General features: G+C 42.8%; 1 protein-coding gene across 1 annotated transcript in view; it reads right to left on the reverse strand.

The window, feature by feature from the left end:
• CSMD2 (CUB and Sushi multiple domains 2) overlaps positions 1–15,185 on the reverse strand; it is a 743,482-nt gene that overhangs the window by 270,420 nt on the left and 457,877 nt on the right. The window contains exon 13 of the mRNA XM_014578911.3: positions 5,614–5,796. Within this exon, the coding sequence (XP_014434397.3) occupies positions 5,614–5,796 (183 nt within the window). The remainder of the gene's footprint in view (positions 1–5,613; positions 5,797–15,185) is intronic.

Consider the following 15,185-nt stretch of genomic DNA (forward strand, 5'->3'; position numbering starts at 1 on the left):
AATTGACAGGTTAATTTAGAGCTAAAATTGAAAATTTGTCGAGTTATACAAAATTACATGGTTGGGTTCAGTTCATTGCTGGGAAAATGTCTATCACAGTTTGTATTACCGGCTCAGAATCCTGTATGTATATATCAGGGGGCTCATGCAAAAGGTTAGCCACTTAGTTTTAAATTAGAAAACACACTATTTGCAACAGGGAGTTGAGGATTATTCAGCAGGTATTAAAGGCCAATATGCGCTTAACAAGGAAGGGTAATTACTACTAATGGGGAGAAAAATCATATGCGAGGCATAAACCATTAGGCGCACAGACGGGCTGGAAGGATTCACAGAAAACAAGAAGGGAACTCGAGTGCTTTACAATAGGCTGGGGGTACAGGTTCGAAGCTCAGGATCACGCTGCTAACTGCACACACAATGGGTGGTGTCTTCATGGGACAAAATCAAATTTGCTGCAACTAGACACTCTCTCCGGGTGAGTATATAACCGGTTTGGAGCATAAATCATGAGTTCTAAAACATCTACCAAGTAAGTTCCAATATCAGGTAAGTGCCTGTCTTACAGGGTACATGTATCACAGCAATCAGAGGCAGGCAAGAAGGGGGTTTCAAGCAATGAACAGGGAAGGGAGAAAGAAAGTATTTCTAACCATACAGTACGATGAACCTGAGTCTCTTAGCCAACGAGCACCAATACACGCGTTGTCATGACACAGAACATCACGCCACGTCCCAGCCACCCAGACCCACACCACCACCAGGTGCAGTTATGCTGCAAACCAGAACATCACAATGAGAGATGGCTGAATCTTTCACAATTAAAAAAAAGTGTCCACTGCAGTGTATTGGATTCTTTTAAATCTGAACTTGAGGAGAGTGGGGGGAGGGAAGAGCGCACTATGTAGAACAAAACTAAGGAAAAAAAGATGCAAGGAAATATAATGTTACTAGTTAAACTCTTTCGGACAAGAAACTATCCCTGTGTTCTAAGTCTGCACAACACCTAGCTCAATGCGGTCTTCGTCCAAGACGGAGGCTCCTAGGTGTGACCACAATGCTAATTAAGGAAACAATGAAAGAACTCATAATAAAAAAGCAAAAATCCTTGGAAGCTAGAGATGCGCCTGAACTAAAACCCCACTTGGAACTTTGGCAAAGTCTGTATTAGGACATGTAGCCAAGCCTTCGGGCTCATCCTGGCAATATCCCAAACAGGCCCCAAAATAAGGCTTCTCCCGCAAGCGCACCATTCTTCGTTAGGTTCCACACCTCCGCTCTAGCAGTTGTAGCAGAACGTCAATGTAAAGCCATAAAGCTGCCCCCCTTTGTTCACACCATGTGGGCATGATCATAATGATAATTAGCTGAGGCGCACATGCCTGTGCTCATTACCTGCGCAATGCTTGACGGGTCCAGCAAACGGCAGATCCTCGAGCAGGAGGACACTGAACGGACGGGGTGAGCAAACAAATCCATTTCAGAAAGAATTCTCCCGCGTCGCTCACTGGGGCAAGTAATGGAGGAGAGGAGTGACAGGGAAAATCATTACCCATGGTCACCGGGATTTGGTGTCCCGGGGTTCTAACAGACAGCGACGGCTTATTCCACCCTTACCCCCAGCATTAACGGATCCCACAATTTGGCGCAATTGACTCACTCAGAGCAGAGGACTGGAACATCAGGCATGGGTGGTCAGGGCTGGGTTGCTTTAACGGGGCTGGGGGGAACCCAAGACTAGAAGTGCGAAGAGTTTTGGAGGACAGAACTGAGCTGTGCAGGGGAAGCTGTCAGAATATCTTGGGCAGCCTCTGCTCTAGCGATGCTCATTCTTCTCTTTCCGTTAGCTCTGGTAAAATCTATATGTTACATACCCAGCCTGGTCAGGAAAGCTTTTGAATCGGGGCCTCGGATTGCAACGGCCCACCTCAAACCCAGGTAACAAAGAGAAAACACCATATTTTGCAGAGTATGCGTGCGTGCGTTTACGTCGCAACACGGAGACGTGATGGAAAGTTACGCTGTGGCTGGAACACCTCCGTCCATCAGTCCTGTCTGGCCAAACATTTATAGGAGACTCATCATTGTGGCACATGAACAAGCAGCCTGCTCCTTGTCAAAAGTTTTGTTACCATGAGGTTGTTTCCCCACTCTCTAAACTGCTTATGTACTTGTTCACAGGTAACTCCAGTTACATACATACATATCAGATCCCACCAATGCACCAGGATATGGTACCTCCTCAGGTTACTTAACACAACTGCATGCTGGAGGTACTAATTTTCTCCCTTACATGCTTCCTGTCTCTGTTTTCAATGTCTTCCAAACATGCAGGGTGAATAGCTCACCCTGAAGCTGGTTTGAGGTCTAAGAGACACTGCAAAGTGGGGAGAGAGGACTTCCATATCTGGTCATGATCCTGGCTGTACTGCAACACAGACCTTCCATCAGTGGCTAACGGCAATCATAGGTGACTCGTGGTGGGACTCAAGAGGTGCACCGCCCCCATGCGCCCTCACCAACATTTAATTGCTCAGGGGGATTCCCCTCTATGGTCCCTCTCTGCACCCTCTTTCCCCAAAGAAACCAGTGGCCCCTGACAGCAAAAACATGGGTGGATAACTACTCTCACCCCTTCCAGCTGCAGAAACACGGAAACTCAGTGAGCGAAAGGAACCATTTCCATGTCTATTGGGGATGGTCTAGACAGTATATGGCCCTACCATGAGGGCAGGGGACTGGACTCGATGACCTCTCGAGGTCCCTTCCAGTCCTAGTATTCTATGATTCTATAAGCTCGGCCAGTCCGAGGCAATACATGCATGCAGGGGCAGTCTGGTGGAGATTGTCAAGGACCTGACATACACAGCATGAATGGTGGAGAGGTGGGACAGCAACCACAAGGAGGATAAAGATGGAAGGTCTTTTATCGTCTAGACGTGGAACTCCGAGTCGTCAGGCAGGTACATGATGATTTCGTGTGGCCTCCTCCCTGGACCGAGGCCACAAGTACTCGAGATAAATATAACACACACACACGAATCATTTGCTCAGGCCAGCAAATGCTGCTTTTATCTCCCCCTGCATTTCTCCTGCGTTTGCAGTTAGAATTGGAGGCGCTGGATTGTTTACACGTTTCAACTAGCAGCATAGAAACCGATTTACCTTGATTTTCCACCTCATGCCCAATGCAGGTGCAGATACCGAATTTATGCTGAGTTACACATTGTATGCCCTTTTGTTATGTCACCTCCACTGATGCAAGTAAACAGGACGGTGTCTAGCGTAACCAAACACAAGAGTGGCGGGGGGCAAAAGAGATGCAAAACTTCTTTGCACCTCCCATACTTTTTGCCTAGTAAATATCCATAGTTGGACAACAAAAGGGTGGAAAGTGCTGCCTGATTTTAACTGGCTCTTTAATGATCACGCTTCTCTTTCCTGCTCTGGGCAATATCAGCTTTAGTATGACGCCCGCCCCTTCCCCCTTACTGTATCTTTGGACAAATTAGGTTAAAAAAAGCCGTACCTGTATTCAATTGAAGATGGGAAAATTTCTGTTGTGATAACATTTTGATGGAGCTGTGTCTCTCCGGGTATCCAAGGGCACGTTTACACAGCAGGACTAAAGTTGAAGTAAGCTACGCAACTTGAGCTACGTCAATTGCATAGCTGAAGTCGAAATAGCTTATTTCGGCTTTTGGTGCTGTCTAAACAACAGGAAGCCCGAGTTAGTGAACTCTTCCTCCGACTTCCCTTACTCCGCATAAAATGAGGGTTACAGGAGTCAGAGTAGGAAGTCTTCCAGCTGGACATTGTCTCAACATTATGTCGAAATAACGCTGTTGTGTAGACAAAGCCCATGACACGAATAACAGGCTTTTTGCTTGTTACTATCAAGTGTCCATCAGAGGGACTCTCAAAAATGGCTGAAGGCTTTGTTAACAATCCCCAAGTCCAAAATATTGGACCATTTTGGGTAGAAAAAACCTGGGTTGGAGAGTCTTCCGAAAAGGACTCCCTCAAGAGAATTCTAGCACTTCCCATTTTGATCAGGAGAAAAATACAAGCGGGACTGTTTTCCTCAAATGTCTCAGGTGTGTTTGCTTTCAGACAAACCCAAGCAATGCAAAAGGGGATGACATGTAGGATTGGGCAAGCCTTCTTGATGTCAAGGGCTTTCACAAATTGTGCCAACTACTTCGAGGTTTTGCAAAACTTGTTCAAATCACATGAAACAGTTCTCCTATAACTCAAACTAAAGGGTATTTCGTTACGACGACTGGTCTTTCACAATTGCCACTGTGCATTCCCCCTCCAATGTAGTTTTTTTGTGTGCCCGGTAATTCAATTTTGAAATCACATATTTGCTTTTCTAGGTTTTGCCATGTCTTTGGTACAGACAACGCCTATGTACACGACAAGTGAGCACCTGGTACAGGATGCACGTGTATGTGTATTGTATTATAATACATGTGCACACACTGCATTGGCTTTAACAATGCGCACACATTTCTGCTGCTTCCTTTTGGCATGCTCTTCCCGACATTCTCCTTTCCTCTGTATCCGTTTGTCGCCCTTACCTCCATTCTATCGTCCTGCTATTTCACTGACTTTCCCTTCTTTTCTCCTCAAAGCTGAACTGTCAAATGCTAGAGTGTTCAAATGGGTAAAGCATCAGGCACAACGAGTCCACTTGCTCTGAGCTACGGAACACAATAATTACTTTTGTGAGCCTCGTTAAGTGTCAGGTATAGTTCTCGTTTTGGGAGAAGGTTCAGATCATTTATAAGCAGGCTTGCCAATGGGGGGGGGGACAACGTGGCAATTGCCATAGGACCTGGCAATTCAGAAGAGTCCGGGGCTCTGGCTACTGCTGCCACTATAGGTGGCTGTGAGGCCTGACTGGAGGACGGGGGTGGTGCAGAGGGTTGGCTGCCTTAGCTCCACCCCTTCCACCTGAGACCCCGCCCCTTCCAGGAACACGGAGCCAGTTCCCCCCACCCACCTTGCCCAGGTACCTGGCGAGGTTGTTGGCCCTGCTGTTTGTTAGTGAACTTTGCTTAACACTATAAATTCAAGGGGAGATTTTCTAAGGACACTCAGGACTTTTGATAGTCAGTAAAATAGGGGGGTGTAACTTCTCCTTATGCCTCTGAACATCTCCCCCCTCAATCGCTCCTGAGAGAATCAAACTATTTCTGCTGGGATTCAAAATAAGAAATTAAAAGCTGAGATGTGGGGGTAGGGGATCTGAGAGCTGTCCAGTTACAAAGGAGAATTCAGTGGCCAAAAACTGAATTTAATTTAATGTGTTTTTACCAGCATGGAAGATTCCACTTTCTCCCCGAGATGAACCTGAACCCAAACCCTTGAGATACCACTAAAAATGGCTTGGGAGGAGAAATGGGAATCTGAAGCTAGAACCAAATTTCCAGATTTAAATACGCTCAAACATTGGGGGAGTTGAAATCTTGCTCCATATTTTGAAGTTGGGCTTCCATCTCGCTTACATTTTTCTGCACAGTACATACTAAATCCAGTGCACAAATGTACTCTGTATTTGGCTCTGCACATTGCAAACATTTCAAAGCAGTCTCCTCACTGACTTACAAACACAGACTGGTTTCTGAGCAGACCACTGGCTGCTCTTTTGGCAGGTAATTGTTTTCTGTCCCTTCAACTCAAAAGCAGGCTGGCATTCAAACTTCAAAGTGTCTCCATGGCGAAATGTTGAGCCTTCTCTCTTGCCGTAGGCCGGTATCCCTGGATCACCGCAACTCCCCTGGTCAATTTCTGAAAGAAAATAAAAACAGAAGTGGGGGAAAAAAAGGTTCTGACAGCTGGATGCTTGGTTCTAATGTTCCTATTATGCTCTTGCTGACATGCTATTTACAGTGTTCACCGATAAACACAATAGGTCTTCTACAGTTCACATGTGTTCATAAAGCCATACCCCTGGGTGGATCACTGGCATGGGGGATTGAACTTGGAGACTCCGTGTCTTTATGCATGAGCCTCTATTGCTTGAATTAAAAGACCCACCTTTATTAGCTAATGCACCAGCCGCCTCATGGTCCCTTAGCTACGTCCCACTACTATTACTGGGGGGCAGCATGTTACGTGGCGAGGGTGAATGGTATCAGTATCAAGTCGGGATAATAACTAAAGCAAGCCATTATGTTACACATCAATATTTACAGGCACGGCAATGGTTTTCCTGGTTGATTGATCTGAATTGCGAATCCCATTCCATCCATCCTTGGAACGGATCTATTTCCGAATGCCTTTCTAGCCATAAAAGTACGACAGGGAAAGAAAGAAGGATTGGTATACTGATTTTGCATGCCGCTGAATATTTAAGTGGACACACTGTTACTGTGTAATCAGAACCTTTTGTTGGGTCGGGGGCTGCTGACCCACAGAAAAAAAATCAGTCGAGGGCTGCCCAAAAGTGAAAAGCAACATCAACCACAACAGCAAAAAAAATCCTCTCACTGACATAGCTCCCAACTGAGATGCAGAAAGACATTCCGAAGCCCAAGGGCCAAATCCAGGCAAGCCAGGGGCTGAAATTGGCCCCCTGGCTGTAGGTTCCTTCCCCACCGCTTTATAGGGAGGAGGGGAGAATCTGATTTGACAATGTGCCTGTTGAAATACAACAAACTATTCTTAAATCCATTTTAATAAAGGGAAAAAAAAAGTTTATGGCTCTCGGTAAAGGAATTCTCTGTCTCCATCAACTCAAGTTCTCTCAGGAGTAAACTAACACATCACTACTATTCCTCAGAAATTAAAATCTGTTTAAGCCTGGAGACATTCATTTACTTCTCAAGGGTTATGCCACACTTCCACTGATAGGAAACATGGCTTAGGCAATGGGCGTTAGTTGCCTATACACCTCGGGGAGTCTCAAATATAGGAGAGCTTCAGAGTTAGGAACACCAGAGTTACAAACTGACCAGTCAACTACACACCTCATTTGAAATCGGGAGTATACAATCAGGCAGCAGGGAGGAAACGAGAAAGAAAGAAAGAAAGAAAGAAAGAAAGAAAGAAAGAAAGAAAGAAAGAAAGAAAGAAAGAAAGAAAGAAAGAAAGAAAGAAAAAGGAAGCTGTGTTAAATGCAAGCTACTAAAATCATAAAATGAAGGCAGCATTCTTCTTCTGCATAGTAAAGTTTTAAAGCTGTGTAAAGTCAATGTTGAGCTGTAAACTTTTTTAAAAACAACCAACTTGTATTGTTCAGACTTATAAACATGTCAAAGGGCACGTCTACACTTGCCCCCTACTTCGAAGTAGGGAGGCAAATGAAGCATACCGAAGTTGCAAATCAAGCGCGGGATTTAAATTTGAGGAGTAGCAGTTAATTTGAAGGAAGGGATTTAAATCAGACTACCGCGTCTACACGTGGCAAGTTACATCGGGTGATGGGCATTTTAAAATGGCGACCGGACGCGAATACGCTAATCAAGCGCAGGATATTTAAATCCCATGCTTGATTTGCAACTTCGGTATGCTTCATTTGCCTCCCTACTTCAAAGTAGGGGGCAAGTGTAGACGTACCCAAAGTTATGAGCAGGGTTATCATATTTGAACTTTCAAAAAAGAGGATACTGTATCAGTATCTACCAACTCCTGTCATATTAATGTATTATATAGTATATACTATATAACACATTAATACAATGGGAGTTGGTAGATACTGATACGGATACACTCCCTCTCTGGGGTGTCCTCTTTTTTGTAAGTTCATATATGGTAACCCTAGTTATGAGCAACCTCCTGTGGTCTTCATAATTCTGATACCATATAGTAGCATCATGGGAACGCAGTGAGGTGCTGTGGTGAGGAAAGCAGAACGTGTTGGCTAACCCGGATACCAGATCCGCAGATCACTGGCTGAAACAGGACGAGCCTCCTTCGAGATGCAATTGGACTTTGTGCTTCTGCAGGGAACACATATGGCGGTGTGTCATAGGGGGAGCCGGCCCCTTTACGGCAATCGGAACTTAGCCTCACCATGGGACAGTGTCCCTCCCCGACTCCTGGTTCCTTGCTGAACTTCCAGTCTTACAATCAGGAAGATAAAACAGCCACAGGGGAGGCTAAGCCCAAGTCCTTTGGCGGGCTAGGTCACACTGTGGCACTCTGTACACACAACAGACACAAACCTCTGGCCCTGTGCTGGAACTAGAGACAGTGTCAGCTGTGTGAAGGACTGTGTTACATGGAAGGGCATCAGTTCAATCAACAGACAGGACTGAGGCCATCAGCTCATTCCACAGAGCCCAACAAACAGAGGACAACGACTGACTGACCTTGCTTGCTTCACAACAGTGACTACGGGGTTGTAAAGCTCCTCAGCCCATTTACAGTTCCTAACTATAGTTTTCACTAAGTTTTCTGATTGTAGCTAATAAAAGGAGCAATGTCTCAGGTGACAGATGGAACAGCTCAACGAAATGGCAGTTCTGGAAAAATGAGAGTAAATCCTGCCTCCTGAAGCAATTAGTAGCACTTCTGGGAGAACAAGGATCTCAGGAGTATCAGCTGAGGTCACTTGATTAGGGTGCACTGTGAGAAATAAGAAGGCCAATACCTAAAGTTGCTGGTTTTTCCATTATTTATATTTACCAAGACAGCACAAAATAGAATCTGGATTATATTATTGGTTACTCAGAAGTCCAGACAACACGATTCCCTTAAGGTACTCACCCTCCGGCTTCCACTCAGACACCCAAATCACAATAAATTCTAACAATTCCAAGGGATTGGACACATTACCTTCCAGGAGAATAAATATTTCAGATCTTACCCCAAATGCATGCTTACAGTCAATCCTAATTAACCAGACTAAAATCTATTAAAAAATAAACAAGACAGTGTGCTGGTTAAAAGATCATTAGACACAAAATCATAGAACACTAGAACTGGAAGGGACCTTGAGAGGTCATCAAGTCCAGTCCCCTGTCCTCATGGCAGGACCAAGCACCAACTAGATCATTCTTGACAGGTGTTTGTCTAACCTTTTCTTAACTATCTCCAGTGATGGAGATTCCATAGTTCCCCAGGCAATTTATTTCAGTGTTTAACCACCCTGACAGTTAGGAAGTTTTCCCTAATGTCCAACCTAAACTTCTTTTGCTGCAGTTTAAGCCCATTGCTTCTTGTCCTATCCTCAGAGGCCAAGGAGAACAATTTTTCTCTCTCCTCCTTATAACAGCCTTTTAGATACTTGAAAACTGCTATCATGTCCCCTCTCAGCCTTTTCTTTTCCAAACTAAGCAAACCCAGTTCTTTCAGTCTTCCCTCATAGCCCATGTTTTCTAGACCTTTAGTCATTTTTGTTGCTCTTCTCTGGACCTTCTCCAATTTCTCCACATCTTCCCTGAAACATGGTGCCCAGAACTGGACATAATATTCCAAATGAGGCCTAATGAGTGCAGAGTAGGATGGAAGAACGACTTCTCGTGTCTTGCTTCTGATGTTTGCTTTTTTTTGCAATGTCACACTGTTGACACGTGTTTAGCTTGTGGTCCGCTATGATCCCCAAACCCTTTTGTCTGTACTCCTTCCCAGACAGTCACTTCTTGGTTTATATGTGTGAAACTATTTTTTTCTTTCCCAAGTGGAGTACTTTGCTTTTGTTCTTATTGAATTTCATCCTATTTACATCTCGCCATTTTTCCAGTTTATTCAGATCATTTTGAATTATAATCCTATCCTACAAAGCACTTGCAACTGCTTCCAGCTTGGTATCATCTGCAAACTTTCTAAGCATACTCTCTACGCCATTATCTAAATCGTTCAAGGGAACCATTCCCAACACTGATACCTGTGCAACCCCACTTGTTAAGCGCTTCCAGCACGACTGTGACCATTGATAACTACTCTCTGAGAATGGTTATCCAACCAAATATGCACCCACATTGTAGTAGCCCCATCTAGATTGTCTTTTCCTACTTTATCTGTAAGAAAGTCATGAGAGACTATGTCAAATGTGTAACTAAAGTCTAGGTATAACATGTTTACAGCTTTTCCCTTATTCATAAGGCTTGCTATCCTACCGCAGAAAACCATTAGGTTCGTTTAACATGATTTGTTCTTTTCAAATCCATTCAGACTTTTACTTATCACTTATTATCTTCCAGATGTTTGCAAATGGATTCCTTGATTATTTGTTCCATTACTTTTCCAGGTATCGAAGTTAAGCCGAATGTCTATAGTTTCCTGAGTTGTCTTTATTTCCCTTTTTATGGCATGAGTCTTACATACATATGGCATACATAACGGCATGAGTTCAATTCTTCAGGTTGAGATACCTCAAAGATTTGGTGATCTTGTACTTGCAAGAAGTTCTTTTGGAATTTAATCCATGGTTATAGTCCAAAATCCAACATCATATCCAGGGGGTTTCCAGCTAATGACTGAAAAGTCCATCTTTATGGCTTAGGTTTTCCCTGTACGAAACCTCAAGCAGAGCTGAGATTTAAGTCAATGTCCCTAAAAGGGGGCACCAGGATATCCTGGGATCTCATTTCGTATGGCTTGCAGCTTTGCCCATGAGCATCCAAGCAGATATGAAACAAAAAAGGGTCCTCTCCAAAGGGACTTTATACATGTGCGGCAGCCTCTTGGCCTGAGAGAACACAATAGGCTTTTTGATGTGACCTTCTGTCTCCCAAACATCATGGCAATTAGCATAAGGTAACGTATCTATTAGGCAGTTTCTCACACTCTTTAAAGAGACATCTCAACATCGACATTCTTTAACCTAAGATTCATCTGAATGTTAATATTCCCTTTTGATCTCTGAATCTCAGTTAGGCTACATCTAGACTGCAAGCCTCTTTCGAAAGAGAGCGTCTAGACTACAAGCAGAGTTTTTGAAAGAGTACGTTCGAAAAAAGGTGTTATTCCTCGTAAAATGAGGTTTACTGTGATTGAAATAGCTGTTGCGTTCTTTCGATTTACTTTCGAAAGAACGCGGCTGCAGTCTAGATGCAGGTGAAGTATTTTAGAAAAAAAGACTACTTTTTTGGAAAAAACCCTGTAGTCTAGATACACCCCTACTGATAGACAGGAACTACCTGCTTACATGATTAGCATCAATAAGATATAAGTAACCGCATATAACTAGTAGTATAGTTGATTTCTAACAATACATGTTTGCATTTTAAAGTTCTAGTCTAACCAGCTTTGGATGTTTTTATCTCCATAGAGCTCCCCACGTCACCCACTTTTTAAACAAGAAAACTTGAGCATGCTCTGGAGCAAGAGGCTCCTTTTCACATTTTGATCCACAACCACGTCCATATCCACAGCCTGCCGAGTAAAGATTTCAATTTCACTGATGTCTTTCAACTCTGATGTCTTTGTTTTCCTTACTTCATTACAGAACCACAGAATGTCGCAGTGTATCCGATAAGATCCATCTAGCTCAGCAGTGGCCAATGCCAAACGCCCCAGAGGGAAGGAACATGACACGTAATCCTCACGTGGTCCCTCTCCTGTCAAACGGAGGCTAGGGGCACCATTCCTACCCATCCTGGCTAATAGCCATTGATGGACCTATCCTCCATGAATCTATCTAGCTCTTTTTTGAACCCAGTGAAAGTCCCAGCCTTCACCATATCCTCTGGCAAGGAGTTCCACAGGTTGACTGTGTGCTGAGTGAAGAAAAACTTCCTTTTGTTTGTTTTAAACCTGCTGCCTATTAATTTCATTTGGTGACCCCTAGTTCTTATATTGTGGGAATAAGTAAATAACTAAATACAGATAAGGAATGAAACATGCTTAGTCTAACAGCATAGATTTTAAGATCTTGTAGTCTGACACAAGACACAGAAAATAATTAAGTGGCAGAGCTGGGATTCAAACACAAATATGAGTCCCGGGGTATGTCTAGACTACAGAGTTTTGTCAGAAAAACGTCCGTTTTTCCAGCAAAACTTGAGTTACATCCACACTGCAAGTGCTTTCCTTCGACAGTAAATCAAAAGAACAGAGGGGGGTTTGCGCAATTGGTAGTCCTCATTCTACGAGGAAGAAGCCTTTTTGCAAAAGAGCATGTGGACGGGGAAGAAAAGGAAAGAGGAAAAAGCACAGGTGCCCTGATAGCCAATCTGTCCATAGCAATCACTGCTTACATGAGAGATAGCATCCAGGCAGTCTGGACACTATCTTTCGAAAAAGCGCAGTTTTTTTCGATGTGCTTTTGCAGTGTGGACACTTTCTTGCGCAAGACATATTTTCAGAAGATCTCTTCCAAAGAAAGCTTTTTGCACAAGAAGCCTGTAGTCTAGACATAGCCCCAGTACCTTAGCATAAATCCATCCTGTCTTTTTGTATTTTTCCTGTTTAATGTTATGATAGAGGCAAAACTATCCCTCCACTCCACTGGCTACCAAATGTTTCAATAGTGACTGGAAAATAAAGAAGAGCAATCATGCACTCTTTTTACGTTCTCATAGTACAAAAACAAGGGGGTATCTCATGAAATTAAAAGGCAATACTCTTAGAAAGAAAGGAAATAGATGTGTATTTGTGTAGTTATATGCGATACCTAATTAACCCATGGAACTCTGTGCAAAAAGACACGCATGTGAATAATAAGAACATCATCTGCATTATACCAGCCCTTTTACTTGTATCAACCTTCATTCTTCCTGAGTCAACCATCACAAATGTAGGCTTAGGAATAAATTATCCTGGGGAACAACACTACATAATTGGTACAATTATGGATGCTTTATATCCATCTTGTATTGGCCACTGTCTGATTCAGGTCTGGATGGACCAGCAGTAATCGCTAAGTTTTTAAAACTTGCATTTAGCATATATTGTATGAGTTGGCTCTTCGGAGCAGGGATTGTCTCATTTCTATGCTTGTACAGCTCCTTGCACACTTACAATCCCGCTTGGGCATTACCATGATACGAACATTTAATCCTCATCACAATAAGGAAGGCTAGACGTTGACCTGCATGAGCAGAGCCTTATCACAAGGACCCACCTCTGAAAAGTCCATGGCATGATACATAATTCTCCCTCATACCTACAAAATGCAAGTTTGGCTGCTAAATTTGTGCCAACGTTATCTCTCTGTATTACCGTATTCCATTTCAATATTGATTCCCCCAAGCAGTTTTAAAGCAGACAGATGACCCCTTCTCATGTGGAGATGTACAGGTAGCAAGAGATTCATTGTATTTTGATTTTGGAATAATCATGTATGTTATTTCCTGTTATCTGCTTTCATATACTTTCATTTCTAAAGAGTTCCTTCCCTCTCTGCTACTATTCGTGATGAGACATGATTCCTTTAAAGCCTTCTTCAGTGCTTCAGAACTATTAATCTGTGTTGCATTCATCTCATCGTCCTCTTTCTCTGGTTTTTATCCCCATCATCTGTGATCAGCCTCCCTGCCTTTTCTCCTAGTTTTCAATTTCTAACACCAAATTGGAAACTTCTTTTATGACATTTCCCTTACAGAGAAAACCACATTATCCAAGGTTTGTATTAATACCTCTAATATTCTGATGTGGTCTGAATATCAACAAGTTTCTCTTATTGTTGTACTGACTCTAGGCAACTTTACATACCGATATATTTTCACCAGAAGCCACAATAGAGCATCTGGTTTATGTTATTGCATTTTATGTCCTGCACTAAAAAGTTACAGATGGGTAATAAGGTCCAAAATATGATTTAACATAATTTAATATGAATAGAAAAGTTTTCATGAAGTGTAGTTCTTTTCTGCTTTTCAGGGAAAATAGCGGGTCTGAATTTAAATATTGCCCGGCAGGCTATGCCAATGAGGAGGAACAGAGAGTGAAACAGACTAGATACAATAGTGAAATTGAAAAATGTATTGCCATTTTCCAAAGCAGAGCAAAGGGGGAGTCCAATCGTGTAAATTACAAAAGGAAATTCAACTTTTAAGACTCGTATCACAGTTTTAATAATCTACAGGAAGGGTGTTTAAAGCATATATGATTGTAACCAGACAAAAATGTGGCAATCCTTTTAACTTTCGTCTTCTATTATCAGTTTGCCATCTACACCTCTTTAAAAATCTAGAAACACTGCATTTTTGCTCAGCCTTTCCCTTTCTTAAAAACTCGATATATAAAATTATTAAATATTACTAATTAAAGCAGTCATTAATAAGATGCCTTTCATTCAACATTCTCCAAAGACTGCTAGTACTTGATGTCTGTAGGGATTACAAAAATTCTTGCCTTGTTTTATACTTTATGTTATTCTTTTACTTAGTAAAACAAACATTTCAAAAATTAACAGCTATATAATGGGTTTTCACCCCATTGATCTATTTTATGGAGACTTGTTTCATTTAAAGACCCTGCTACCAATTTCGTGGCTAATATTAGATCCAAATGCCACAGGCGCCATGTTCACATAGGTGTATGAAAAGAGATGAAGGCTAGACTAGAATAAATCAATCTACCCCGGGATATATCTGGCACAGTTTAACTCCTTCTCTGCCATGATACTGCATTGAGGTGGAGCTATTGGCACATTCCAAGGCACCAAAAACATGTCTGTGCACAAAGAGGGCTGCATGTCAAATACCTACATTAGACTGACATTTCTATGCTTCTTTATGAAGCTTGGAGTTTGGTATAACTTTAAAAACAATGCCCTCAGCATTGTCTAGCCTCCTCGTAAGAGATCCAACTTGGAATTCCTCGTAAACTCAGATTTGAAGAGGTAGCAGTGACTGAGACCAGGTCTACACTAGACCTGGAAGGTTGGGTTAAGTTACACAACACATTTTATGTAGCTGGAGTCAGTTTATCTTTAGTCATGTTTGGCAGCATTTCACAGAGGGAGGCCAACGGGAGCAAATGCGACTACCAGGAGTACCGGGGCCACTTTCAGCATTTGATTTAGTGGGTCTTAACTAGACCCGCTAAATTGAACACCAGAAGATCAATCCCCGGTACGGCAAGTGAAGATGTAGCCTCAGAGAGTGGGCCCAGGATACTCTGACAAGTTACAGCCTTAGCTAATATAGTGGCATCCATGCTTGGCTCATCCAAATTAGCCAGCTGTGAGGAGCCTATGGCCAAGCACTCAGGCAGAATGGAGAAAATCGGGGCTGACAAGTAGTGGGTTAAGGATGGCTGCATGGATTAGCTGATTGGAGTGCTTT

The sequence above is a fragment of the Pelodiscus sinensis genome, chromosome 25 (genome assembly GCF_049634645.1).
Source record: "Pelodiscus sinensis isolate JC-2024 chromosome 25, ASM4963464v1, whole genome shotgun sequence".
In the NCBI taxonomy this organism is placed as follows: domain Eukaryota; kingdom Metazoa; phylum Chordata; order Testudines; family Trionychidae; genus Pelodiscus; species Pelodiscus sinensis.